Source organism: Chlamydotis macqueenii, chromosome 2 (genome assembly GCF_036417535.1).
Source record: "Chlamydotis macqueenii isolate bChlMac1 chromosome 2, bChlMac1.mat, whole genome shotgun sequence".
NCBI classification, from domain to species: domain Eukaryota; kingdom Metazoa; phylum Chordata; class Aves; order Otidiformes; family Otididae; genus Chlamydotis; species Chlamydotis macqueenii.
Window position 1 is genome coordinate 93503246 of NC_141557.1, and position 27555 is coordinate 93530800.

The window sequence follows — 27555 nt, forward strand, 5'->3', positions numbered from 1 at the left end:
ACCATGTCTGGTGACAGCCATCCCTGACACTGGGTTTGCTGTAGGGTTGCCCTTCAGAGCAAGTTGCACTTGGGCATGAGGATCCCAATGCCTGCCAGCCCCAAAGGCTTCACTGTGGTTGGTAAGACCGTGGCCATTGCCTTTCACAAGGGCTGGGGTTTGTTCCTCCAGCCGGTGTTTGCACCCGTATGGGCACCTTCCTGCCCCATTGCTGCAGCAGAATTTGTGAAACACACCCAGGCTGGTAACATCTTCCCACCCTGCTCCAAGTCAACAGTCCCTGCACGCAAAGTCTGTTCTCTGCTCTAGAAAGCACGTCCCCGGAGAAACAGAATTTACCTCAATGACCTCGTGCCCAGTCCCATAAATCAGTCATCTGATAATACACCAAAATATTGTTCAGATTTACATCTCTGAAGTCCTCACGCTTCTCATTTACAGCCAAATTACACGAGAGTCTTTGCTGACCTTTTAGCTCACAGCTTCTCATTCCCCTACACCCCAGAACACTATTTGTTTAGCAAAGACATGTATTAAGGGGAATTAATTAACTAGGCTTGCTGACTGCATAATCAATTTTCTTGGTATAAATTGAGTACTGATGGAATAACGTTGATCTGTTTCTCCCCCTGCTTTCCTTGCATAGAGGTTAAAAATAGATGAATACCCAGTTAGAGAAATTGGGAGGGGATCATATTCCTTCCGAATAGAGAGTTTTGGCAACCTCAGAAAATGGGGTGAATGTTACTGGGATTTTATTTCTTAAGTGCACTGGGAAAGTTAATGTCAAAATGTCCTGATTTAGAGATCTTTGAACAAAAGAAATGGAAATGTTTAATTCTGAAGCAACTTTTCAGTTACACATCTAAAGAATGGCAAAGTTAAGGGCAAAAATCTGAGTGAAATGTTTTAATTGTGTTTTTTAAAAAAATACAATTAATAGACTTTGTTCATGGTTTGGTTTTGTTTTTTTAAAAAAATTTCCTTCATGGAGCAGTTTAATAACTTGGAGTCTCTCAGCTCTGTGTGAAAAAGATTTCTTCCCACACCTTGCACTCCAGTAGTGTTTTTCACCACTTTTTGAGTTCCAGCTGAAAGACCAGCAACATGCCATGTTTCGTGTTTCTCTACCCTGATCCTGCCAGTGTTTTTCCAGCTCTGGTACTCAGCAGAGCGTGCCTCAGCTAATGACCCAACAGATGACTGGCACCCTACAACACTGATCTGTAACTTTAAGCTGGAGAAAACCCTCTGGGCTCTTTGAAGAAGTTCTGTGTTTTTTCCTTAGGATGCTTTTTTTTTTTTAATGAAGGCAGATTCCCTTTATTAGCAACCAAATGTTTCCTTTAATTGGCATATTGCCCCATGCCTCCTAAATGACTGATTGGACTACAAATTGCTCAGACTCCGTGATTTATTTTTCATCTCATTTATTGCAGGCATGAATACAGGAACAGGTAAACAGCTGAGCCGTAAAAGTTTCTCTCTAGGCATGTGTTCAACAAAATGCCACCGTACACTGTCTGATGATACACGCTGCTACTCAGATGAAACAAAATGGTGTGAGCAATCTTACTTTAAAGCTGCTACCCACCAGTCAAAGCCGCAGCTGCCAAAGAGCCCTTCTTCTCCACTTACTCTCTCCCTTCCCTCCTTCTCCACATCATCTACAGGTTCTTTTACGGCACTTAACTTTACAAAACACAGTTGTGAGGCTGGTCTTACATGCAATTACAGATCAGCCTCAGTATATTTATTGCAAACTCCTTGAACATCAGGACATTAAAAAAAAAAAGAAAAGAAAAAAGAAACAAACAATATCCGATTGCATAATTACGAGTAGGTTTTCGTAGCCAATGAACCAGAAATGTATTTAGGAAAAAAAAAAGAAAGAAAACCAAAACATATTTGTAAACAGTTCAAACAAAACATGATGCTGCCTCCAATGAAACTTTTCACTGCATTGCCAGCTCTGTTTCAAATGGGCACGTAGGCATCCTGTTGCAAGAGAGTTGTGAAGCCACAAACTGAAACTTCAGAGGAGTTAATTTTCAAACATCGCACTTTCAGGGTCCAAGTATGCTTGAAATGTGAAAAATCTGCACACACTGTGGGATTTTATAGAGATGTGGGATCTCAAACAACATTTCTAAAGAAAACCCAGTTATTCTTTGTAAAACAAAATAGTGAAAACAGCTGAACCACACAAAAACAAAGCACAACTGTTTGGCTTCCATAATAGACTGCAATATAAGAAAACATTTAACTCCTTGCATAGCTATTTAAATGGCCAATAAATTTTGCTGGAATCACCCAAACATGACAACATTGCATTTTGCCGCTTAGAGACTGCAGCTGGAAAGCTGGGATCGGCTGACCGGGTCAGAGCAGCACTCAGGGCGCTGTTAAAAGCCAAAGCCACCCCTGGTAGGCTTTGCCAGGGTGGCTATAGCAGGAGGTTTCATCTACCAGCTACGCCCAGACGGGGCACATCTATAACGAAACCTCTGTCCTTATGCCACTCTAAGTTACCACAGCTCTCTGTTCTCTCTGTAAGGGATAAAAGCTGTTCTGACAACAGGGTGTTTCTGGTAGTATATTTACACCTAACGCGCGAGGCTTTTGCTGGCAGAGCTACGTTGGTCACAAATTGTACCTCAAAGCACCCCTGGATGATGTAGCCGTGTTGGCAAGGGTTTGCAATGTAGACCTAACCAGAGGGATGGAGAGCAGGATTCATCTCACTTAACTTTCAGCAATATAAAAGTAGACATTGAAGTCAGAGGCACCTCTGGAAGGCAATTCCTTTGATCTCTCGGCAGGGGAGAGTTGGGCATATTAACATTAGGTGAGATGGACCCTTTCCCAGGAGAGCTGAAGAGACAAACTCCTTTCAGCGACCCTTTCCTGTCATCAACTCTGGAGACCGTGCTTCAGAAGGCTGCTGTTTGAATGTGTTATCTTTACACGTGTCAATGTACATGGTAATGATAGCCTGTGCTGGGCTTCATGCTGCCACAACTACATATGCAAGCTCATTAAAGCTAGCTCAGATACTTCTGCAGTATTATATAGACATACCCTTGGGCAGAGTATCCTTTCACACCTGTATAAAGTTAAAGTCTAGGGGCAAATCTAGACTATCTGCCCCTCAGCATGTGTTCACGTTGTCTTGTTTGCAGTAGTTTTGGATAACAGGTGTCCTAACATTGTAATTCCCAACCAGAGGTGAGGCAGGAGTATTTATTCAAAGGATGTGAAAACTGAGATGCTTAAGCATGGCTGAAGAAGGTATGTGGTAAAAAAGAACAAGGTGATGACTTTCTGCAATTAAAAGTTTAGTTCAGTATCAGTAAAACTGTTTTAATAACGCTCCATTAGACTGCAGAATAAGAAACGGTGGCAGCCAGTGGATAAGACACTAAAACAAGACAAGGCAACATACTTGGGGTTGTTTGGTGGAAAACATCCCACAGGAACTAAGCAGCCATGCAAGGCTTTTCCTGTTCTCCTGGTGGGAACCAAAGAGGGAGGAGTCTCTGCTCTTTCTCAGCTACGCCAGGGCACGCTTCAGCTGTAAAGACTTGGCCACTGTAAAGTAACCTTGGTTCACATTTCTTGCTTTCCAGTTCTGACTATTTCAGCTGAAGAATTTTTATACAACAGGAGCAAAACATTGCATTTCAAATAATAAACTAATAGCTTGTTTATGAGCCAGAACATCTGATGGGCTGGTCTGAGTCAGGCATTCAGTTTTGATAAAGGCTTTTGCTTAAGTGACCAGACTGCCCTAATGTGGGGAATCAAATCTGTTTGCCCCCAAACCTGAAGGCATATTGCAGGGTTCCCAAAGTCCACTCCATGGCCATCAGTATGACTGAAGTGTGTGTTCAGATTTGTTTTTTCTGCTTCTCCTTGACAATGACTTTGTGAAACTTCCTCAAGTTCACACACAACCGAGGGTTGCTGAACAGCAGGGAGCAGATCAGATTCAGCTACAGTTCTGTGCCATTCTCAATCTTACTTTGCTTTCCTCTCGCAAGACAGCACCTCTAATTACAATTTTCTTTTATTTGTTCTTCACAACACTCACTTTTACTCAGGTGCAGACAAAACGTGCTATCACTTCTCTCTCTGCCAGAACCTTCTGGGAAGTGGTGAGAGAAGCGTAACAGGACATGGAAGATGCAGCCTTTTGTGTCTGTTGCATTTCCCCCTCCTTTCTGATTTCTTCACAGGGATGTAATGTTCCTAATCAATTTTTAATAACCTTGGATTGATGGAGCAGTACATTAGAACAGAAGGAACAGAAGTGTCCTGGCACTGTAACTAGAAGGTGGACAGCATACAAATCGTATCTGGTTACCCAGCAAAGTCACCTGAGCACTCTGAAATCTGCAATCCAGGTGTGTTTGTATGGCTTCTTGTGCCCATTGCTTATGTTGAGTCACTTCACTACATTCTGTTTGTGAGTTTCTAACACTTGTGCTATTTAATTTGCCTCATTTTATGGCAACCAGAAAGTTGGGTTTGGTGGATTTAACTGGGGAGCCACATGCTAATTTCTTGTCCCAGTAAATATAAAGTAGACAAGTCACTTTATGCCTTTACACTACAATCCACAGTCCTACAATGCTCTCAAAACTTCTTGTTTCAGAAAAAGAGCACAAGCTAACTCTGAAGGAAACCCAGCCTCACAGCCATCACTTGCCAGCCTCCACACAAACAAACTTCTTAAGCTGAGATAAAGCCATAGTAATCAGTATCAAATTAAGGGCAATCTTTTATCTTAATACAAACAAGAGAACATTGTGTACAGAGTAACAGAAAAATATACATCTTCAACCATACAAAATGCACAAAAGCTTTCCTGTTGGAAGAGTACCTTGTAGCTGACACTCAGTTGTTGGTAGCTTTCTAGATGACCCTGCACTACTGAACAGGGGGAAATGGAGACCTTCTTTCTTCTTTTTTTTTTCCTAGGAAATAGTTGGTAGCGTTACCTGTATACCATGAACACCCTCCCTGGGGCTGCGGTTCTGCTTGGGCTGGACCACCCACCCCACCTGATGCCTGAGATAGCTCCACCAAACGCGGAGGCTGCTTGCGTGCCAGAGGTAAACGGGACGTATAGACAGCCGTACCCTCCACAGGTTGGCCGGTACACACATGCTGATTAGTAGAGTGAAAAAAATGGGTATAGACACAGCTACGTCATAAACTACCATTGTTCTTTAAAGCGATCAATCAACATCAGGCAGGAAGGTGGTTTATCTACCCAGGAAGGAAAAAATCCTCCCTCCGTGAGCTACGTCCACATCGCTGAGGTTCTGCAACCTTCAACGCTGGGGCAGAAGCTGTCTGAGTAGGGGCGAGCCCTAAAGCCTAGGCAACCTGGAGAAGGTAAAACTTCTCACTTAGTTAAAAAAAAGTCAGTATCAAGCTAGAAAGTCAGTAGCAAATTACTTTAAACAATTGATTTTTTTCATTAATGGAAATACGGTAAGATTTAGTTGAAGGTTTTGGTCAAGATGACAAACTATAGGGAGTGTTGCATGCATATACCTGTATGGTGGGGTATCTTTCCCCCTTGCAGCTATTTATATCTCTGAGTAAAGGTTAAGGTTAGGAATTTAATAAGACAACCGTTTATTTTTCTGTGGAGACTAACAGTCCTGGGGTTAGGATGTAATAATCATTCTTCTGCTTTAAAAATGGTTCTTTAACAAATAGCAGTAGCTCATTGCAATTTTCAGTTGTACAAAATGACGTATTTTCTATGTTGCTATCAAAATATTCTGCATAACATTAATTTCTGTGCACTTATTAACATATGTACAGAACAGTGTTTCCCAATAGAAATCAGTATGCTCCTTGCTGATCCTTTTTTTTTTTCCCTAGATTTACCAAAACCAAACCTGAAATTAACTGTGTTAATAGTATAAAATCTCAGGAGAGATAAAGGATTGAAGGTTTATTTCCCAGCAGCAAATGAATAAAGGAACTCCTTCAAGTTAAAGTCTAGCTGAGACTTAATTTTAACCAACCGTGGTGAATCCAGGCGAGCCAGGAATATCACACATTTTCCCGATGCATTATGTTGAGTACACAGAAGCAGAGGAATGTAAACAGACAGAAGGCACATGAAAGGCCCCAATCCATTCTCCATCTGACGGAAGTGCGAATTTCATAATTCTGTCATCAAGAGTCTTTTCATCATTTTCTCTCTCTCAAGTTCACGCCTCAGAGTCTCAGCGCTGTGTAATTAATGCACAAACAGCCAATTATGGGAACAACAATAAGTCTCAGATTTCAATTTAAAATAATTAACATTTTCAAAATACCAAAGGAGGGAAAAAAAAGGTCAGACTCAATTCACTGTAAAAGCTGATAACTGATGGCTGATTCAAAAACAAGTACCACTTGATATTTCTGAAGAGCAAACAGAAGCGTGAAAAAGGACAAAAAAAGACCCACATGGCAAAACAGTTTATGACTTAATGCTCCCATTAAAGGAAGCTGGATTAGGAGTCGAAAAATGAAACAGCTACAGTAAATGGCATCACAAAAAAAAAACCTGGTATTACAGTCTTCTGCTCCTCAGCATGGTTTGATATTGGGGGGCCATCTATGTGCTCTGAATTTACTACAGTCCTATTTCATGTGCATGCATCAGGGTATGGGAAGCAGAGCCTGAAGTCCTTGCTCTCAAATCCGAATCACTCCGGGACTCCCAGGCTCTGCAATGCTGGGAATGCTTTGGGTTAGTGACCCCATTTCTTAATAAATAGTGTAGGGGAAAAACCTATTTACTGTGTTGTTCTGAGAGTTAAGCATCTAATGCTTGTAAAGCAGTTTGGTTTGGAGATTTAAACTGCAGCGCAGAAACCTTGCAGCCCATTCATAGACAAGGAGGGGTGGAATCACCCACTTGTGCTCGAGACATCCTACAGAAGCCGAGTTCAGCACTACAGCTTCAGACTTACATTTTCACTGGAACGATAAATTTTTAGATGAGTTAGCAATGTTGAACAGGTGTGCAGGTGCAATTAAATAAACATTGGCAAAAAAATAATTAACAAATGAAACTGGGAATTGACTGTGAATCCAAAAGTAAAAAAGGCTAATTTATTATGATGCCAAAGAAATACTTCAACACAATCCTGGGACTTTTTGTGCCCCAGAAGTATTGACTATATCCACGCCTACATTTGCATTCAGTAAGTTATCAGCTTGGGAAATTCAGCTTTGATTAAATTATAGAATACGAAGCCAGCATACAAAACTGTTACAATGGAAGAACAGAAAATTGAAAGCAGGCTGCCTATGGAAAGATGAGATGGCTTGTTGTTTCTCAGAGAAACTACAAGAAAGACCACTGTAGCTTGACATTACTAAAAAAAAAAAAAAATTGAAAGAGGCAAAATAAAGAAAACCACTGCCTGTTTTTCATTTAGAAGAGCAGACATTTCTCAACTTCAGCTTTCCCCCATGGACATTTAATTTCAAAAAACAAATTGCAGCAGCAATTATTAAAAGAAAACCTTTGTGGTTCAGACAAAATTACTCTCCTGAGGAAAATTTGCACAACCCTTTCTCTCCAGGCCATTGGCCATAGAAACGGTAGGCTGCTGGCTGCAGCAGTTAATTAAGGTAGGTTTTTTTCTCAGAGTATGTGTAAGAGATAGATATTTATTTACATAACCCACCTATTCTGAAGTAGCTGTCAAGCAGCAACTGGAAATCTTTTGGTATTGGGGGAAATGGCACTTTACAGTAATTATGATCAAAAAAGAGAAATCAAGCTGATTCCTTTAATGCAGAGGGCACTATAGTATTGCTGTGAAAGAAATGTACAGTACCTGTCTGCCAGCGAAATCGGTTTATGCGACGTGTATATTGTCTGAACCGTTGGAGTTGGTATAGTCTCTGCCAAAGATCTCAGTACAGGTGATGGAGCTACCGGCGTTATCTTAGGAGATGACTGCACAGCAGAGCATTGCAATTTGTTCTCTGTAAATTCTGCCTACAAAAAATGTATACAGACACAGAAAGAAAAAAAAAAAGGTGTAGATTAGCTTCTACTGCTTTTTCTAACTTTCACCATCCAATTCATTGCCAAACACTCAGTTACAACAACTAATAATGAGAACAACCGGGAGGCTGTAGCTATAGTTGCTCAGTGCAACCTCCAAAGATGCTGAACAGCCGCCTCTTTTGATGGCTCATTCAGAGAGCCTGTAACAAGCAGGAGTCCAGGCTTGTAGAAGTCCAGTATTCAAAGTCCCCATCCCTTTCTCACGTTTGCTAAGAGAAATATTCTGCAGTATCTAGTGACAGGCAATGTTAAAGCAATATTGGAAGTGCTGGTTTAAAACAAACCATAAGCAACCATCTCCTGTCTTTCAGGATAGGCAAATTAGCCCTGCACCATTACAGCAAAGACTGGGACAGCCTATACAACTGGAGGGGGATGATCCCTAAAAATAAAAGCAGCCCTATTTTGCTTTTTGGCATGGACTGTTTCTCATGCCAAACCACAGTGGCAAGTGCCAGTGGTGCATGTAAGACCCTGACCTGGGAAGAGCACAGAGCAAGTGCGGTTTGTCAGTGCATCAGGACCATTAGGATATGCTCCTACTGGTATCAGCTGCATTTCTTTCTTGACAACTTTTTCTTCTGAACTTGGTTCAGACTTTGAAGCAGGGAGGAAGAAAAGTCACCATCATAAGGGAGCATATGACATTTATCCAGCTATTTGAATAGCAACTTTTTTTCTTTGTCTAAATTATTTTCCAAATTTTGCAAGCCACATAAGATTAATGCAAAACACAAACTAATCAGTTTAATCAGTGGGACAATTATTTGATTATTTGAGTCTAGGAGAGAATGGCTGTATTAGGTTTGCTTGCTTATTGTCATCTTTTAACATGTTTCTGTTCATGTTTCAGCTAAAAGCATCTGATATGCTCCAAAACAACCTTTGAAACAGAAAGAATTCCATTAATTCCACAAAATTAGTAAAATGGAAAATGTAAAACCAACTAAAGAAACTTTTCCTCCAACCCTGGCCATTTATGTGTGTAAGTACACACTCTTCAAAATTCTCTGTCATTCAGCTTTTAAATGTCAACCTTATAGGCCACAGGGGTATCAAATTTGGTGTTCCTCATACAGGATCCCTGTCTTCTAAGAACTGCCAGATCTTACTTCACAGCATGAGAAGGAGGCACCACTCTGTGAAGCTGATGTAAATTCTCACAGCGTTACTAAAATCAGAAGAGTAATGACAAATTACTTTTGGTGAAGATTTTCCCTGAGTCCTAAAGTGTGTTTGCTCTGGATAATGGTTTTATGGTATATATCCAAAGCATCTTTTTATATATATCTGCTTGCACAGTATGTTTGAGCCAAATATTCAACTGGTCTAAATATATATAATAATATATATAATATATAATTTCATTAACTTAAGCCTATGTAAATCACACCAGCCTGAGAATATTGTCGTCAAGCCTGTCATTTCTGAAATTCAGAGGGGCTCCTGGTATGAACCTTGTTTTTAAACATTCCAGCCAACCAGGTTCTCAAATTTTTCCTCTGATAGAGGAAACACAATTGCACGTACACCATAAAATAAGAAGCCCTACACAAAAGGTGAAGTCTTTCAAATGTCACTGTTCATAACTTTTTTCCCCTCAATAACATTTCAATGTTTTGCTCCAAGCAAAAAAAAAAAAAGGAGTGAAGGGGAAACAAGGAAAAGAAAAAGAAAAAAAAAAATAACAAAGGGAAAAGAGTAACAAATGTTACCATCCAGGATTGTGTGTGACAGGAGAACATTCAGAGTTAGATATACCTGCAACTCCTAGCACTGATCTAGACCCTGCCCTTACAGCTGACACTTGTGCTGTAGCTGTCCTCAAGCCCTTGCAGAGCCCGGGCATCAGGATGAAGTGAAACGCTGCTGAGGAGAAGCACGTCTCTTTGGGCTGGGACCATGAAACACAGGACCAAAGTGTAATTAACCTTTCTAATTGTTTTCTCATCTCTATGCAATCCTCTACGCAGCTGTTGGTTTATCACATATATTTGTATGTAATTTGCTTAAAAGAATGTACAATGGATCACACATGATTAGATTCTTACTGTAATGTTTTTGTAAACATTTGTGATCTGGATTCTGCCCTCCACCCTGCCCAGGGAAATGGGATTTTATGAGGAGAGGAGGGAATTTCAGAAAGATTAGTTTGAACTTTACTTTGCTGCTTCTCTCCCAACAGAGTATAACAAAAATCTCAATGTCTGAGTTTACTATGAAACTGCGATTTTCTGCAAGATGCAAATTTCTGTGGGAAAGTATATTAGGGTAGCTTCTGTTTATATTTTAAAGTTCTATCACCCCAATGATGAAAAAATATTTTATATAGCCCTCCTAAATTTTGCTTTCATCATAACTGTCATAGACAGAAAAATAATTTCCAGACCATCATTACTAATTAGTGGGACAGCTATTCTGGGCATATCTTTTTGCTTATATAAAGTAGTACTATGAACAACACAAACACTGTAACTTTAGTTTAGCTTTTACCACAATCGTACTATCTGGACTTGAGTGACTTCACAAAAAATTGCTGTGACATATTCCCAGGTATTTTCCGATACCTTTAATTAGAGTTCAACGGTGGCACTGACTCAGCTTGGGGAGCCTATCTAACTCTAGCTTTAAAATACCTATTTGGAGAAAAATAACATTTATATCAAATCTCATGATCAAGTTTATTGTGAAAGAAAAGCCTCCTTCTTTAAATCATTAAGTGCAGACGGTTACTGCACATGGCCCAACAGTGACTGAAGTTACATATCTCTGATATATGCCAGATACAGATTGCTGCAACCAGTAAAAGTTAAGATTAAAGTCTGAAATGCTTAGTTCTGTGAACATAGTCAGTTACTGTGGTTTATAGTTATAATCAGAGAGTGTTTCTTATAGATTAGAATCACTTCTCACACTGGAAAGGACAGAAAGGGTTATAATCAGCCCCACGTGACATATTGAGTTATACCAGGTCCTCCAAAAATCTTTTTAAATGCTCTAAATTGTCTGAGTAGATAATTTTGTCATACTTATTACATAATGCTTCTACCCCTGAAGTAGGTCTAATATTGGACTTTTTTTTTTAATTGTCAAATAATTGTTTCCTGTTTGTATGTAGTTTACCTTACCAAAACCCATAAATCCCAACCTCTGCGAAAGTTTAACAAGAATTAAGGTCAATACTTGATTCAAGTTAAGTAAACATGGGAGTTTATACAAGTAACATGACACTGTAGTCATTAAGAGACTAACTATAATTCTTCCTTAAAATCAGATGTAAATTCAATGAAAATCAGGCATCTTCTCATGATGGCACAGCAGGCAGTTTCAGGCAGGAGGCCATGCAATTGCTAGACAGAGGACTAAGTCTTCCCACTTCCTTATTGCTCCTTGGAAACATGCCATGGAGCTTCACAAGTGTCCTCTACAGTCCTAAACTGAACAACATTTTGGAACTGACTGCATTAGCAGCGAGCTTTGACTCTTAGCCCTCTGTCTAGTAAGCAGTAATGTCTGAACGCAGGCAAATTAACTATTTGCATAATGGGAATATTTGACTGATTCACACTCTACTTTCTACTTGGAATTAATTTTTTTTTTTTAGGACTGCTTAGCACATACGTTTCTAATACTGTTAAAAAATCAGTTGGAATTGTGTTAAATACACAGTTTTTTTAGTTGCATGTTCTACTTACAGAAAACTGTGGTACTGTTGTAAAAGGATCGAAAAAAGGATTAGATGTATCAGCAGGGAATGTCTTTATCTTTAAAAAAGATAAAGAAAAAGATGTTACTTTCAGAGCATAAAAACGCAAAAGCAAAAAAAAAAAAGGCAGCAAAGCATTGCAACTACAGTGACATACCCAACAAATCAGAGCAGTTCAGCAGTGCTTGGACCAGACCAAAAAAGACCCCTCCAAAAATGGATACAGAAACCTGATGATGAATAGTTAAAGCATAAATATGAAAATTTAATAGACTAATTTTACCAGGTAATTAAATCTGTTGTGCAAATACGGAGCTGATTGCATACAATGTATCTTGCAATCCTGTCAACAGCCATTGGATCATTACCTGCTTCCTTCAGGCAGCACTAGATTTTGGAGTACATACTCTAAAGTGTAGAAGCAAATTCTGCAGTGCAGGAACTTTGGCTAAAGAACTTGTACTTTATGTATTTTAGACTTCCAAATTTGCAGTTACACAGTTTTCACCAAAGACAATCAATCACGTAAGGCGGGACTGAAAGAAAACCATATACAAAAAAAGCACTAGGGACAACTGTGTGTTTCAGGCAGCTACGAGGTCCTGTGTCAAGGTGTCAAAAGGAGGGCTGTGGATCAAGGATGACCTTAGGAGGGTTTTCTGAAAGGTGCCTGGAGACAGAGAGGTAAGAGACTAACATGTCCATATGCTGAGAAGCCTGAGAGCTCCCAGGGCTCAATGCATGAGCATGTGGTCACTGGTGTGACCAGGCCATGCTGGAAATCACTTCTGCCCTTAAGATAATTTAAAATACTAACTGAAATTAAAGACATTCCCTGTCCTACTTCATTGTGAATATTGTTTCCCATTATTTTCCCTTCTAGAATGTAGACTTATTCATTCATTCAAAGAGAGGACAAAATATTGAATAAAGGCATCAATTCTGAACTGCACGTCATGCTTTCCATTTGGAAAAATGCATTTTTTCACTTAATTATAGAAACTGCTGTGCATTTGCTTATTATGCATGTATTCAAGCATAATTCACTAACTACAGCTATATAACTGTTGTTTAATAATGAGGAAAGCTTCCCCGAGGCCCCTGAGCCCTTGTAGGCCAAAGCAAAACCTGAAATTATGACGTCAAATATAATTAAGTAAATACATAGTGTTTATTTTGTAAATAAAATAACAGAAACATATTGGCTTACAAGGATGCCAAGGGAAATTAACAGTCATCTGTGGGCCCGCTTCTGCAAACATGTGGAATTAATCTTGGCATTCATTGTCAGGCTTCTTACACAGGAGTATGGATGGTAAAGATACAGTTAACCATGTAAATACCTTTTTAACAGAATAAAGGTGTTTATAAGTTAATTACACAGGTGCAAATGAATAAACAACTGCGCAAGGGAGGAATTATTTTAAATCACAATTTTCTATGCAAACATATTAAAGAAAATTTCACACTCCTTTTGTAGTCTTATATTCATGTCTGTTAGCAAAGTGTATGTATCCTACATTGCTGATTGAACCTACTTGTTAGATCAAAGCAATAGCTCCTTGCAGGCTTGTTATGCTACGTCACACCCAGAGCCAAGTCTGTCAATGCAAAACATGGACAGCTGTAGCATGTCTCACTCTTCTGAGAGGCAGCAAGTACCCATGAGCGCAAGCTGCTGTTCTCAGGGTATGAAGGGTTTACAGTATGATGTTACAGTACAAAACAGAAGTGCACTCCATTACAAACACAATCTTTCAGCCAAAGTCTAACAGGGATGGGAACCTGGTTGCTCATATGCAGTATGAGTTGGATATGGTACAGCCAAACTCTCTAATTTTGCAGGTTGGTCTCATTAAAGAAATGAAGCACAGTTACTGAATATAGAAAAAAAAATGACGCAGAACAATATTCAAGAGCTCCCTGGGATTTGGGACCACAGATGCATCAGAGGAGTCAACTCTGATTGCATGCTGCAGCACACAGCCATGCAGAATACTCTTGAAAAATCAGTACCCCAATTTGTGAATGTGCCTGCCGCCAGCCTACACATCAAACATGACAAAAAACAGTTAACCTGGCTTAGTTATCAGTGTGAGTTCCTCTCTCCGGGAACTGTGGTTATTTAATCTCAGGAATAAGACAATCTCAGCAAATGAAAGGCTCTCTAGGTTCTAAACCCACCAATTTCTGTCATTTTAAAGAAACTGAAAAGAGATATTAAGGAACAGAGGGAAAAAAAAAACACAACATACTTGTGTTCAATTAAAGAGTGACAAACAGAAATAATCCTGCTCAGCCCTTAGGATTTACTTTTTCTTTCTCTCATCTTTTTTCCTCCTGAGAAGAGACCACTATTACTCAAATGGCACAACAGAATATATTGGTTTGGCCCGGGGCTTTGATACAAGTGCTGTTGCCAGCTCCTGCAGGCAAAGCAGAGACAACATTGTTATTGTCCCCTCATCACTGGTGAGAGGATCTTATCTATTCATGGCTCGACTCTTTTGACTAGGAAGTAGGTAAAATGTCCTCATCCATACAATGGCAGAAAAATTCCGTATATTTGAGAACACTTTTCAGACTAAGGATACACAGGATGGGGAAACAGTAGTGTGGAAAACATCAGTTAAGCAACTGGTTTATGTGAAACTGCATTTGGAAATTTGAAAGGTCTTTTCGCCCAGGAATATACTTTGGCCTGCGTGTCCTGCATGTGGACCATGGCCAGCAGTGTGCTGATGAGAGAAGCAGTTACCAGCATCTGGGAGGAGGAAGAAAACCCTGTGAATCCCACCCCATCACACAAGGAAAGCAGCATCAAGTGTGAGTCTCTTCCTCACCCTTGTCTCAGGGTTGAGTTTATTACATGGAGTCAAAACTCTCAGAGTAGCTCAGAAAGCAAAACAACTCCCTGACCAGAACAGGAAGCAAAGACCTAAATGTTATGCATTCCCCGCATGGTGCATAGCCTCCAGCCTTTCCCTAGGAGGAAGCCATACCATACCTTTAAAGGTCTCCTGACTCATGTGGCAGAAGCAGTCCCTAAACTTTTCCTGCGTGCTTTCTTCTCCCTGCTGCGGCAGCATCTGTTGAGAGATGCCACCTGGGGACTGAGAAAGAAAGAAGGGCAGTGCCATCTCCACCACTTACCGCAAACCTGCAGTTCCTCCAACCTCTGAAGACCTTCAGCAGCGTCCAGGCTTCAACTGGGATTGCAAACAGGAGGGGAAAAGGGTGAGGGAAGAGGAGGTGGATGGCTCAATGTGCACAACGGTCTTGTGAAGCTGAATTTTAGCTGCTCAGACTAGCAAAATACAGGAGTTGCTAGTGTGCAGATTGCCTAGAGATGAGATGATAAGGTATTCTGTCTACTTTGGTATAAGACAAAACAAGAGAAATAACAGCTTTGAAGTTTATAACTGAACATAAAAATTGGTGGTAGTAGGAGCAGCAATCTTATCCACATTGCAGAGCTGCATAGATCAGCACATTCTGGCACAGTCAGGCTCTTCCACAGGAGCAAAAGGGATTAACTGGTGTCACAGGGGCTACAGGAACATCATGAACAACAACAGGGCTGCGCAGTGCTCTTGGTAGGCGCATAGACAGTTTTAAGTGTAAAACTTGCTTTCAAGCACACCTGCTCTCTCTGCAGGAGTGAAAACAGTCTTGCAGCCAAAGTCACAACCATGAAACAACTTTTAAAGTCCCATAAGTAACTGTCACTTCACAGGTGTGTGGCATGAAAGGGGAATGAAGGTGTTCCGTGGCATCTCGCAAGCTGAGGGCTTGTTTCACAACCTCAAATGACCCTTGCTTGAAAGGTCAGGGTGCGTTACCATAGCAGAACTACTTTGGACAAGTATCTCCTTGTCTAGAATATTTAGCTTGGCAAGTTGAGAATTTGCTAAGCTTAAAAGAACAGTTGAATCTTAAGAAAATGAAAGAAAAAGAGAAAAGAATAATACAGAAAGCATCAGCACAGTTTGAGGAGAAGTCCAGTGCTTGAGTAATCTTTAAGGAGAAAAATCTGAAAAATGGTCAGTGCAGTAGTCACATTGATTTTGTGGGAAAGTGTGTGAAATTTTATTCCTACTGGGATAATTTTCTGCTGGTACTCAAAGATTCTTGTTGCATTATTAGCCGTACATTGGGGTAACATATTTTGGAGGTATCTTTGCCACAACCGGAAAGAATTAACAGCACTAATTTTCCTTGATATTTATACTGCAAGGAAGAACGAAGGAGGGTGGAGGAAGAAAAGGGACAACAGGACAAGAACCTTCCACTTTTCTTTGCATTTTTGCAGAGTTCTTCTGGACAGAATTTAAAATCTCAGTAAAAACAATTGTACTTCCCTGAAACAGCTTTTACATGGGTTAGGAGAAAAAAAACTGTAACATTCTTATAAAAGTAAACAGAATTGGAGGGAGACAAAGAAAGAGTATTCCCACCTGAGGTGAAAAGAGCAGGACACTTGTGGAAAATAACTCAGCAGTTGGAATGTGTTAATTGATACAAAATTAGCTATTTTTTGTATTTCTATCAGAGGGGAATATTACAAGTGTCCTTGATGTGACAAAAAAAAAACCCAAAACACTTTTGGGAGAAGCGGGCTTAATTTGAACATGTTCTCTTACATTTAGCGTAGGCAGTGTATTCACTGCCCTACCACAACTTACTTTCATTCTACAAAGGCCCCGTAACATTTTCTGCTGTTGACATCTGGCTTCACTCCCATCCCCTGCACCTTGACTGGAGGCCTTTATAATACACCAGAGAAAATGTGCGATCTCCGTGGGTCTGCGCTGTCACCTTGTATACTGGCCAGGAGGAAGACAAACTGTAAGCCAAACACTTCGCTACATTCCTGTGCATCGCAGCAGAAGCAGAGTTGCTAACACCTGAAGCAGTGTGATAAACACAGCTCTCAGTACACACATATAGCCAGAGGAATATTCTGTGGTGCTTTATTTAAAAATACACGCTATAAGTTGAATACTGTCACATTCATACAGCACAGAGATGTGTTTCTACCCATCAAATTAGAAAAGATGAGCAGGTGAGAGTATGGGAGTACATTGTGTTAGCATTTCCCAGTCTTGACATGTGATCTGACTTAAAAAACACCTGTTATCCATTAGATGCAGTTAGTAAAACCAGTGACATGATTCTGGACTCTGCAATTGTCCAGTAAAGCTCCTTGTCTGCTGTCATATCATTGAAATTAATAATGAGGTGGAAAATGTAAAAACAAAGAGTTTCTGGTATTTTTCACCATGCAATACCCCCATGGCCAAATTCTTCTGAGTGGGAGTAGTTTCTGTCTCCAGTGATCACTCAGATAACGTGAACCCCAGTTCACTCCATTTGCATGTGGCAACAAAAAAAGGCATGATAAGTAGGCAGGCGTAATCACTGCCTGGACCCATAGGGCAAAAGCCAGACCAAACCAGTGCATTCAATAAACTTGTAACAGGATAGAGACGTAAATCAGGAATCCCATTGGCTCACCAGTCTTGGAAAAGGCTATGTGAACTAAATGCCTTGATGAACCACGCTTGGTGCAAATCCCACCTGCACTGCATCCCAGACCACATTCTTTTCACAGGATGCAGAATTCTTCCAGCTTGTGGAAACAATATCCAGGCGTCAGTGTCAGCAGATGGGTTTCGTTCACACACAAAAAAGAGGGGCAGTTTTGCAGAAATGTAGCATTGAAAACACCTTAAGGCACCAAATGTGACTTTTTTGAAGAGGATGGGTTTCAGCGCAAGCCACCAAGCCAGGGAAACACTATGTGTTCAGAACCTCCCTGCCTACTGTCGCTCCCTCTGCGGAGGTAACACAGTGAAATCTCCTTCCGAGCTCCATTTGGTCTTCAGGTCTCCCTTGTTCCTCTTGCAAATAACTGGTGGAGACTGAAGTTCAAGGAAATGCTTTGAGCAACATTCATTGACACCTAAAAACCAACATAAGCAAATCCAACTGTTTGACTCATCTGACATCTGCTTGGTGCGAATTTCAACAGGACTGCAGCACCTAGTCTTGCTCCCCACAGGTACCGCTCAACTCCTTTTGGCAAACTGAGAAAACTTCACCTTGAAAGCCATGTTCATTCCATGGTGTCCTTGCTGTGCCAAGCTGTCTTGGGGTCCCCTCAAATGGTGAGCTTGCCATTCCTCTGTTCACTGCCGTACACCAGCCCTTCTCTGGACCATGCTGCAGGCTGAGTCTACCTGTCCTTGAATGTGCCTGGCAGCATACATCACGTTCTCGATGTCCTTGTACAATAGGGCTAATACTTTCTTCTCCATCAGACACTTTTGTCTCTCTTAGAATGACTTTGCGCAACCCTTGCTAACACAGAGGTACTACCAGGAGGTGGCTGTGTGGCTCCTTGGCTGTGCTTCAGTGACCTCTGGCTCCCAAATGGATGCTCAAGGGAGTTGATGGGAGTGACGTACAATGTTCAGCCTCTGCTGAAGCTTGGCTTTGCTGCAGCTATAGCATTTCACAGATACTTATCCCATAGTAGTTTGTAGCTACAGTACAAGCTATACACTATTTACAAGCAGGTCTACTGAAACCACAGTAGTTAAGATGCCTTGGATAAAATCTTGAATCTTTATGACAACTTCTGTATTAATTTGCAAAGGCAGCCCTGCAAATCATATTGGTGCTGGTAATCCCTCTTATCTTACCTTTAAAGATGGAGTACCCTGTTGACCTTCACTGTAAGGATTGTAATTGTCGGTTGCTAGCAAAGCAATTTCAGAGTATTGGGAGGGGACAGGAAGATGATGGTAGTAATGTTATTAAGTCAACCCAGCATCTCTAGAGCACAACAGAAGGGAATGCATGTCCTGGATCATTTTTACAATGTAACTTTGCCTTGAGAATATTTTTGAGAAGACATTCTCAAATAAGGACAATTCAGATGTGAGAAAAGCAAGACAGTGTCCATGCTCTCACAGTCTTCAGGATTCTCTTTTGTTGACGCTGTGAAGGTGAGCAGGCTTAAGCAGAACATAACCTCAGCATGTGCTGTCAGCCCAGTCACCATCCCCTGAGGAAAACATGGCAAGGCAAAATGATGTCACAGTCTTGATGCGTTGGCTGAAATGCAGACTAAGATTGCAATATTTGCTTCGTCTTCTTTATTTAAAACACAGAAATGAAACAAACAAAAAGCAGTAGGTATACTTGCTGAATGTAGTTGCTCTCCAACATTGCTGCGGAGTAAGTTAGTTGCATCGCTAGGACAGTTAATGCAAAGTTACTTTTTTTTCCCCTTGGCCTTTACCAATGAAATCAACGATGATCCAGTGCCAGGTGCCTAGATCGCACGCAGAGCCAATAAAATCAAGTGGCATCTTCTGCAGATGGGGGCTGTTCTCACAGAGGAAAGTCACTAAAGATGGATAACATGAAGAGGAGGAAATGAGTACTGAGATTCCTGCCAGTTGAAAGTGCCCCAGGTAAGCCACATATTTCCTAATTTCACTGCCAGCAAGTGACTGTACATACATTTTGTACCATGTGGAAACTCACCACTAGCCACACCTGATTATTTCTAAATATAGACACCAACAGCTTATCATCCAACAACTGTTGGTTCACCATGTCTTACTAACACGGAGACTTCAAACCCAGGGACATTTCAACAAAGGCTGACTAATAACCACTTAACGTACATGCACTTTTTCAAAAGCATCAGGATCACATTACTCTGTTGAAAAGTTATGATAGATTCATGCAAACAGTGCACTGCCTGACCCCTGTCCAACACAAACAAATAGTTTTGTTTTCTACTGTAATCAATTCTTGTGTAAGAGTAAAAGCTTGCTAAAAGTCCTTAAGTGTCCAGAAACTCAACCAATCATGGTCTCCTTGAATGTCAGAAGAGTAAGAAATACTTTGCATTAATTTTCTGTCCTATTTTTCTGAGCTATTGAGCTCTGCCAAAATCCCCAGGAGTTTATACAGTTCATTATTGTAAAGGAAAAGAATAGCACAGGTAGATTAAAGTCAGTGGAGCTGCAGAAAACTGTTAAAATGACAAACTGGTGCACTACTTTTATATATTTATGGGGAAGGACACTTGAGTACATTTTCAGCTTCAGCATGTGACGAGTCCCAGTGACTACTGCGGCCTTAATCTGTGCATGTGCCTTCAAATTCTCGTGACCTCTCATGTGTTAAGATCTACTCAAATACACACAGGAGTGCTGACTGCTGTGCTGTGCTGCAATTTGCCAGTCTCACTACTCTAAAAGTCTGCTCTGAATTAAGCTTCTATGTGACAATAATCCTTTCGCATCATAATACGCCACCCTTCCCAACATGCATTGTGGAAACAGAGCACTGCTTCTTTCAGTGTAACTAATACAAAAACTATTTGGTCCAATCAATAAGACGAACTCAAGCAGAAGCTAAAAGTCTATAAGGGACAATGTTTTGCTTGGTTTAAGATTTGTGCATGAACAAATTCAATCCCACATCTACTAAATCTTTAGTAATAAATGTTATATATAGAAGATTCTGCCTTGACTGCAAGTAAGATCTTGTTGCATTCAAACTCAACAGCTCATTAGGCATATACATTTACAGATTCAGAAACTTCCATAATTGTAGTACTTTGCCAATTCAGTGCCATGAAAAACATCAGATGTCTCTGTGTCTGTTGAGTCCCTCATTAAAGCAATCCAGCATCAAAATAAATGTATTTTTCCTTTTCTCAGCTTATTTCTATCTTTTCAAGAACAAATTGGGATGCTACCTTAAAAGCCAGTCTCCCAGTACTGAGGCATGTTCCATAGCTAAAGAGATTAGTCCCAGCCAAGGGATAATCTCAATCGATTAGGGCTATTAGCACATAGCTCACTCTCATCCATCCTTAATTATAGCAGAAATTTCTCCCTTGGACCGAGAGGAAAAGTACAGAACTCTTCTGTTTGGCCCAGGAATGACAGCAGTTTCAATGCCAGAAGGCTCCTCTATCATTTGAGCAGAGCTCTGCTTCCCCATAATTTGTTTATTGGACAAAGGACCCAGGGGATCCATTATTAAAGACATCTCCGTGAAAGCAAATGAAGACGATTATAATGCTGCAGTGAACGGGAAAAGGGAAATGGGAGAGAGGCCAAACAATGACAGTCCTCTCCCTGGAGGTCTGCTTGTGGCATTTCTTCGGGGAAGAAATATATTGTGAATCAAATGTCACAGGCAGATCCTGGTCCCCAGTTAGTGACTTCTTGCCCATCCCAGCAGGAGCACGCAGGAGAGCTAAACTGGGAGGTGGGGATTTCCTGTGAGGCATGTTTCCAGCACCACTGCCTCCAAGGCCCCTTCCCAGCACCATGTGGTGATGGAGGAGGCCAAAACACACCGTTGTCTGGCAACCTCTGCTGATGTTATGGTTCCTGGGAAGATTATCGTTAACTCTTTTGATTCAGAAAAACCCTGAAGTCTTTATAAAATGTAAGAGGAGCAGAAACTGGACCTGTCAACTTCGTAACTGGGAAACAATGAGAGGGCTTACAGTGATTAATTTTAACTTTCTCCCCAACAGCTCTGGGATAGCTAAAGGCTAAACCTCAGGACACTCTATTTTCTTGGGGGAGTTCATTCTGATTTGTTGTTGGTTTCTTTTTTGGGGGGGGTTGGGGTTGTTTGTTTGTTTTTGGTTTTGTTGTTGGGGTTTTTTTTTGTTGTGTTTTTTTTTTGTAATCCTATGCCTGCTGGGATCTAACTGTTCTTGGTGCAGGAATACGCCCATTGCAACCACAGTGTAGATGTGAAGAAAAGCCTTTACCCACACTGCCTCAGTGCGCCTGTTCTTGGTGAGGGAGAAAGGAGAAAGCATAGTTTCTTCAACCCTTTTTCCAAACTGCTAGCAGAAAGGAGAAATCTGAAGGACAAAATCATCTTAGAGGCACACACACAAGCATGGGCTGTGCTGACCGCAGACATTTTGAAGTGAGCAAGCTTTGTTTGATGTCTGGGCATCTCAGCCCCTGGTGGAAACACATGGACTCTATCTGGACACAAGCACTTGAGCTTCATGGTTATTGATTTTGACAGTTTGCTCAACTAGGATGCAGCATGAGATGAGTGCCAAATTGTGCACAAATGCAGGTGGTCAGAAGCCCACTGTACTTGGCGCACAATTTGCCATCTCCAACACTGCCAACAGGGTTCTCAGCAGAGCATGAGCACATGGCTTGGTGTGTGGGCCAGATGACATGGGCAGCTCTTTCATCAAAATCCATCTTGGTAATATCTGGCACTTTACCAAAGTGGACAGGTGATATTCCATAGCATCAGAGCACTTGCAAGACTCTAGCCATTTTTTCATTTTTTTTTGGCAGAGGAACAATAAATGACATTAACTTGCTAAATTCGTTTTGTAGAGATTCACTTTCCTGACCTCACTGGCTATTCGTCCAAGAAGCGGGGTTCAGTCTTGGGTGGCTGAATGTGAGATTAATGTCATACTATAAAGCAAGCCATAAATCCACAGTTCTTCCACAGTAATGGTTTTGTGGCCAAGTTCCAAGGAATAACTCTAAGGAGTATGCAAGAACTGTTTTCTGGTCATCATGTAAAGGACATCTACCTCTGTAGAAGTTTTCTTCCTCAGCCCAAAACAGTTCAGCATTTTGTTTTTCAGAGTGATACAAGGGGTAATGAACAGAAGAGGACCCTTTTTACTGAGTTCAGTGGTTTTTAATCCAGTTACCCAACAGTTGATTAGTTGGAATTAAGCAACTCCTGTTTTCTTCTTTCCATGATTAAATCATAATTTTCCTCTATGATCTACAATATTTGGGACAAGGCACAGAAACTGTGGAACTGTCACACACATGCTGAGATTTATGCAAATTTCAGCTTATCAGTTCAACTTAGTGGTTATTTCCACTATTGCCACTCTGAGTTGTAAGACTTCCGCTATATTCTGCACAAAGTCAAAGCAAAAGGTCTGTCCTGAAGTAAATCTCACAAGCCAATGACTGGGTCTCTGTTTTGTTTTTGCTTGCTAATAGACAGAGTACAACTAATTAAATAGATAATATGCCTCAGTAGGGGATTTTCCCACAGTTGAGAATAACAGTAAAAAGCAGAGGACAGATCTGTAGATGGGCCACAAGAGAAAGTCGATGATCACTTAGGTACTGAGGGTGGCTCATCAGAAGAGACTGCTACTGGAACTGCTTAGGAATTCTCATCAGAAAATGCCCATTCATTCAAATTGAACGTGCCACAAAAGAAATGGTGCTGATTCAATTGTTTCTATACTTAAAAAAAAAAAAAAAAAGGTTTTATCTCATCATTTTGTAAACTGCTAAAACAAAAATATTTCAAACTGGCCTTCTGTCTACCCTTCTCACCACTTTGTGACAATTTTTTCAGGATGTTTTCCAAAATGCAGACTTTTGAAAGACAATGTAGACAACTAGATTTTACTTTAATCAAAGAAGAAGAAAAGATTTCCTATTAGTTATCATTATTCATTTGAGTGGCAAATAAAAAGAAAGTTGCTCTTTTTGCTGGTTTTACAAGTTGAGTCACCCAGCCAGTCAAAAAACAGCTCGGAAAGCAGATGTTTCCATTTTCTGTGCGAGCTTGGAGGCATTCAATTGAAATTCTACAGAACAGCCAAGTAGTTAGCATCACACTTGCTACCGCACTGGAAAAATGTGAATTAGAATTACACATATATCAATTCATTAGTGGGTTGGAAAGAAAACAAACACACAATAGTTACTCACTGAAGTCTAAATGCAATTGTCACTAATCACAGCGAGGAAAAGAGATTATGAACTTCACAGCTGCTGAGACAAAAGGAATGACGTACTTCTCAGGCCAAAGGAAAGGTGAATAATATGGCATTATCAAAAGACTTTGAGACATAATAGCTTCATCACTATACTTGTCTCATTGACAGTAAACTTTAAAATATATACCTAGTTTCATGTAGGCTTTTGCACAGAAGCTGAACATTTTTCTGTTACAAGGATTACTGTAGAGTGGAAAAGGAGACTTAGCCAGTGCATCCAAAACCTGATAATCTATGTCTGAAAATCCCTGTCTATCTATTGTTCACTTTTATTTTTCTTAGGCAGATGCTACACCTGTTTACTGCTGCTAAGGACATGAAACACATTCACTTTAAAAGTAAAGCAATAATCTGCAATTTAAAAAAAGACATTGAGCAAAAGTATGATTGAACATATCAGACCTGATTTACAACAATATGCAGGTTCTAAAAGATTTGTTAAAGATTTGCCTTCTCAGCTTGCAGCAGGAGGTAGATATCAGACAGTTTAAAATCTGTTTGCTTGCATTTACTTGATCCCCTTCACTTATTCTGATGTTGATTTCAAGCAAAAGAGAAAGTTGTTACATGGAACGATCATGTTTTTGATGAGGAGGCAGGAGAAAGAGGTTGCTGGTAGTGTTTTCTTCTTCTTCTTCTTCTTCTTTTTTAAGCTACAATAATGTTATGATCATCAAGTTTTCTGACTTTCCTAACCACTGCAGAAGTGGTGGCAATCTATATTGCTTCAGAGGCACTTAGGAAATCTTTGGACTAAAAATGGTTATTGCAGTAATTACACAAAAAGAGCAGCACACAGACAGTCTTGCACTGCCCTGTCTATGGTGTTTGGTAGCTTCAGATCATAGAATAGTTTGGGTTGGAAGGGACCTTTAAAGGTCATCTAGTCCAATCCCCCTGCAAGAAGCAGGGACATCTCCAGCCAGATCAGGTTGCTCAGAGCCTCATCCAACCTGGCCTTGAATGTTTCCAGGGATGGGGCATCCACCACCTCTCTGGGAACCTGTTCCAGTGTTCTACCAAGATGCTCTGCATCGTTAGGGAGCAATCTCCCTAGGATCCTGCCTGTCGATTGGCCTCAAGACACTGTTGTTGCTCTCAAGCACTTCCTAGACTCACTCTCATAAATTGATCAAACTTCAATTTGAAGTTACTTCAACAGCCACAGTGGTCTCATTTGGAATAGTACTCCAAAAACTACACTGCTTGCAAATGTACTTTATAACTCCCACAGCCCTCAGGAGAAGCATCCACGAAATAGATGATTTGACTTAAAGTTAAATTATTTTGTTGGTAGAGTTACTGTTCAACTGGATCAATGAGCTGATCCAGCTCCTGCCACAGCCACACTAAGGAGGCTGGGACAGATGAAATCATTCAGCACCCATCTACAGAAAGGCTTGCGTGTACAGCTGTGACACCACAACCTCAATCCTCCAGCTTCATAGGCAAGTCTGTAAATGGCCATCAAACCACCCACCATACAGGCACAGCAAACATCCCACCACAGGGCAACAGTCTCTGAGACTTTAGTTACAGAGCACTAGCGCTTATCTAAGCTATTTTCCTGACTGTATCACCCTGCAGGCACACAGGTGGTAGACGACCCACAAGTCTTCTGGTGTAAATGTCTTCTCAAATGAGCTCCCACCACATCGCAGGCCTGCTATGGATTCCAGCCAAAGTTTTAAGTTCCAGGACCAGCTCTGCTTGCATGATCTGGCAGAAACCAGATCATTTCATAATTTCTCCAGGCATGGGGCAGGCACATGGAATGCCAGAGACAGTTAAGACAGCATCTTAAAATGTACAGAGATGACAAAAAGTAGTTGTATGTGGCAGATTTTGTCACTTCTCCAGGTAAAAGCTCACTTCCTCTTGATCCAAACTACCTTCTGACTTTCCAACCTTATCTTCATCTCAAGTTTTATAAAAAGTTAGCCAGTGAGTAATTCAGTATTTTAAAGCAGTGAATTTGAAGATACAAAGTAGGCGCAACGCAGCATCACGTCTGCACTTTTTTTCCACTTAATACCTTCCTCCCCTCTTTTTGGTACCTTTTCTTGCTCATGTACACATTGCATCCAATTTATCACAGTGTCCACTGGTGCAAAATCAGCAATGTATTTCACATGGTGGATCTTTTTATTTCTTGTAAAATTCACTTTCAATTAGTTAAAGAAATAGGGAAGTGTTGAATCATCTGTCATACATTTACAGAGTGCACCGAATTGTTCTTCTGCTCAGCAAACACATAATGGGGAAAAAAACCACTCATTGAACCAATGAATTTAAATCTCTTAAAGCAGAGGCAAAATAAAAAGTAAATCTTGATGTTTACAGTTCATTTTTTAGCATTCTTTCATTTTGTTTCTTCACTGACTCTATGTGTCCTTCTATAATGGATGAATGGGAATAAATCCCCAAATAGTTTTAAATTTTTTAGTGAATGCTAAACTAAGATCCAACAGGCAGTCTCTGAGCCTGACTGCATTCCCAGACACTCAGTTATCTTGCATATTAGTAATTCAATAGATGCTTATAAGACTGCTGTCCACCAGTAAAGCCCCGTGCTTGAACCTGCAGACCTACGTATTAGCGGCAAGTGCTATCTGTAGTGCTTTATGTGTGCAGACTTGAAGAATCAGCTATCAGGGAGTGCGAAAGTCCAATATAAACTGTATTCACCCATTATTCTCATGGCCTAAGTGGCATGATTATTTTTTAAAATGTGCTAAATCCCCTATCTAGTTATTAGCAGGCTTTATGTAACTTAAATGATGCTCAGGTAATTTGCATTTTCTTGATTCTTGCCTGTGTCCTCCCAGGAGCCTGGCACTGCATGCAGCACTGAGCACGTTCTACAAACCCTCAGTTAAATATCTCATACTGAGTTTCACTGAGCATTACAGTGCACCTCTTCGGCTTGTGTTCTTATCTAGTAGATGCCCTTTTCTTGCAGCAGAAAGAAGCTCCTTTGCAATATCAGTAAATTTAAAGTATTCCTTGAGTTCCTACGTAACTAGATTTATTGCCTGTTGCTTCAAGTCTTTCGTATTAAAGTCGTTTGCTTTAGCAATTGCTGCTCTTTGCTTTTTCTTAGTTTAATATGGAGTTAAAGGGCATGAACTTGAAACTGGGAATAAATGTACATTTAACATGTTGCTTACTGCTTGGAGTATCTCTACACAAAACTGTACATATAACAGACAAACTGCTTCTTTGTGCAAATTCTTTTGCTCCTAATTGGCCACTGCATGTGCAACTATTGTTAATTAAGAGGCTGGCTTAGAATTTTTGATCCTTACAATCCTTTGAATCCAGGCCATATTTATTGCTTCCAATTCTTGTTGTACTAAGAAATCTTTTTTTTTTTTTTTTTGTCATGAAGATGTAAAAGTAGAAGGCTTCTGATTCTGAAATATATCACACAACTTTCCCAAGTTTTTTGGGAAGACCTACTTTATCTTCAGTGCGCACTTCACTATAAATAAAGCATTTATAAATTTGTTTCTGACTGAGATGTTTTAAAGACCTCTGGGGCATGCAGAGATACTTGATCTATACTTCCAGCCAGTTAGATGGTAGATGCATGCTATCTAATGCTCTTATCAAATATTAGCTTTGAATTACATTATAGCTGCTTTTGTTTAGAATTCAGTGCCAAAAGGTTTGGTTATGGAGCTATTAGAATTTTATATGTTTGCCTGTCTTCCACTGAAAAATTGCTTTGCACAGTGATCTTCAAAACAAAGGCAAGAAGTACTGAACTCACTTCCCACTCCGTCATTTGGCTTATTGTAACTTTGCAAAACTGTCATAAAAATTTAGCAACTAAAAATCCAATCATCAGCTCTCCTTTATCAATCAATATAACAAATATTTAATGGGAATGGAATGAGAAGA

At 40.4% G+C, this 27555-nt stretch overlaps 1 protein-coding gene across 1 annotated transcript in view; it reads right to left on the reverse strand.

Annotated features, from left to right (window-relative positions):
- Positions 1 to 1413: 1413 nt before the first annotated feature.
- Positions 1414 to 27555, reverse strand: part of EPB41L4B (erythrocyte membrane protein band 4.1 like 4B) — a 186642-nt gene continuing 160500 nt past the window's right edge. Inside the window, exons 23-25 of the mRNA XM_086740445.1 lie at positions 11794 to 11862; positions 7863 to 8026; positions 1414 to 6257 (exon numbers count right to left, since the gene is read on the reverse strand). Of these exons, the coding sequence (XP_086596571.1) occupies positions 6188 to 6257; positions 7863 to 8026; positions 11794 to 11862 (303 nt within the window). The 3' untranslated portion in view covers positions 1414 to 6187. The remainder of the gene's footprint in view (positions 6258 to 7862; positions 8027 to 11793; positions 11863 to 27555) is intronic.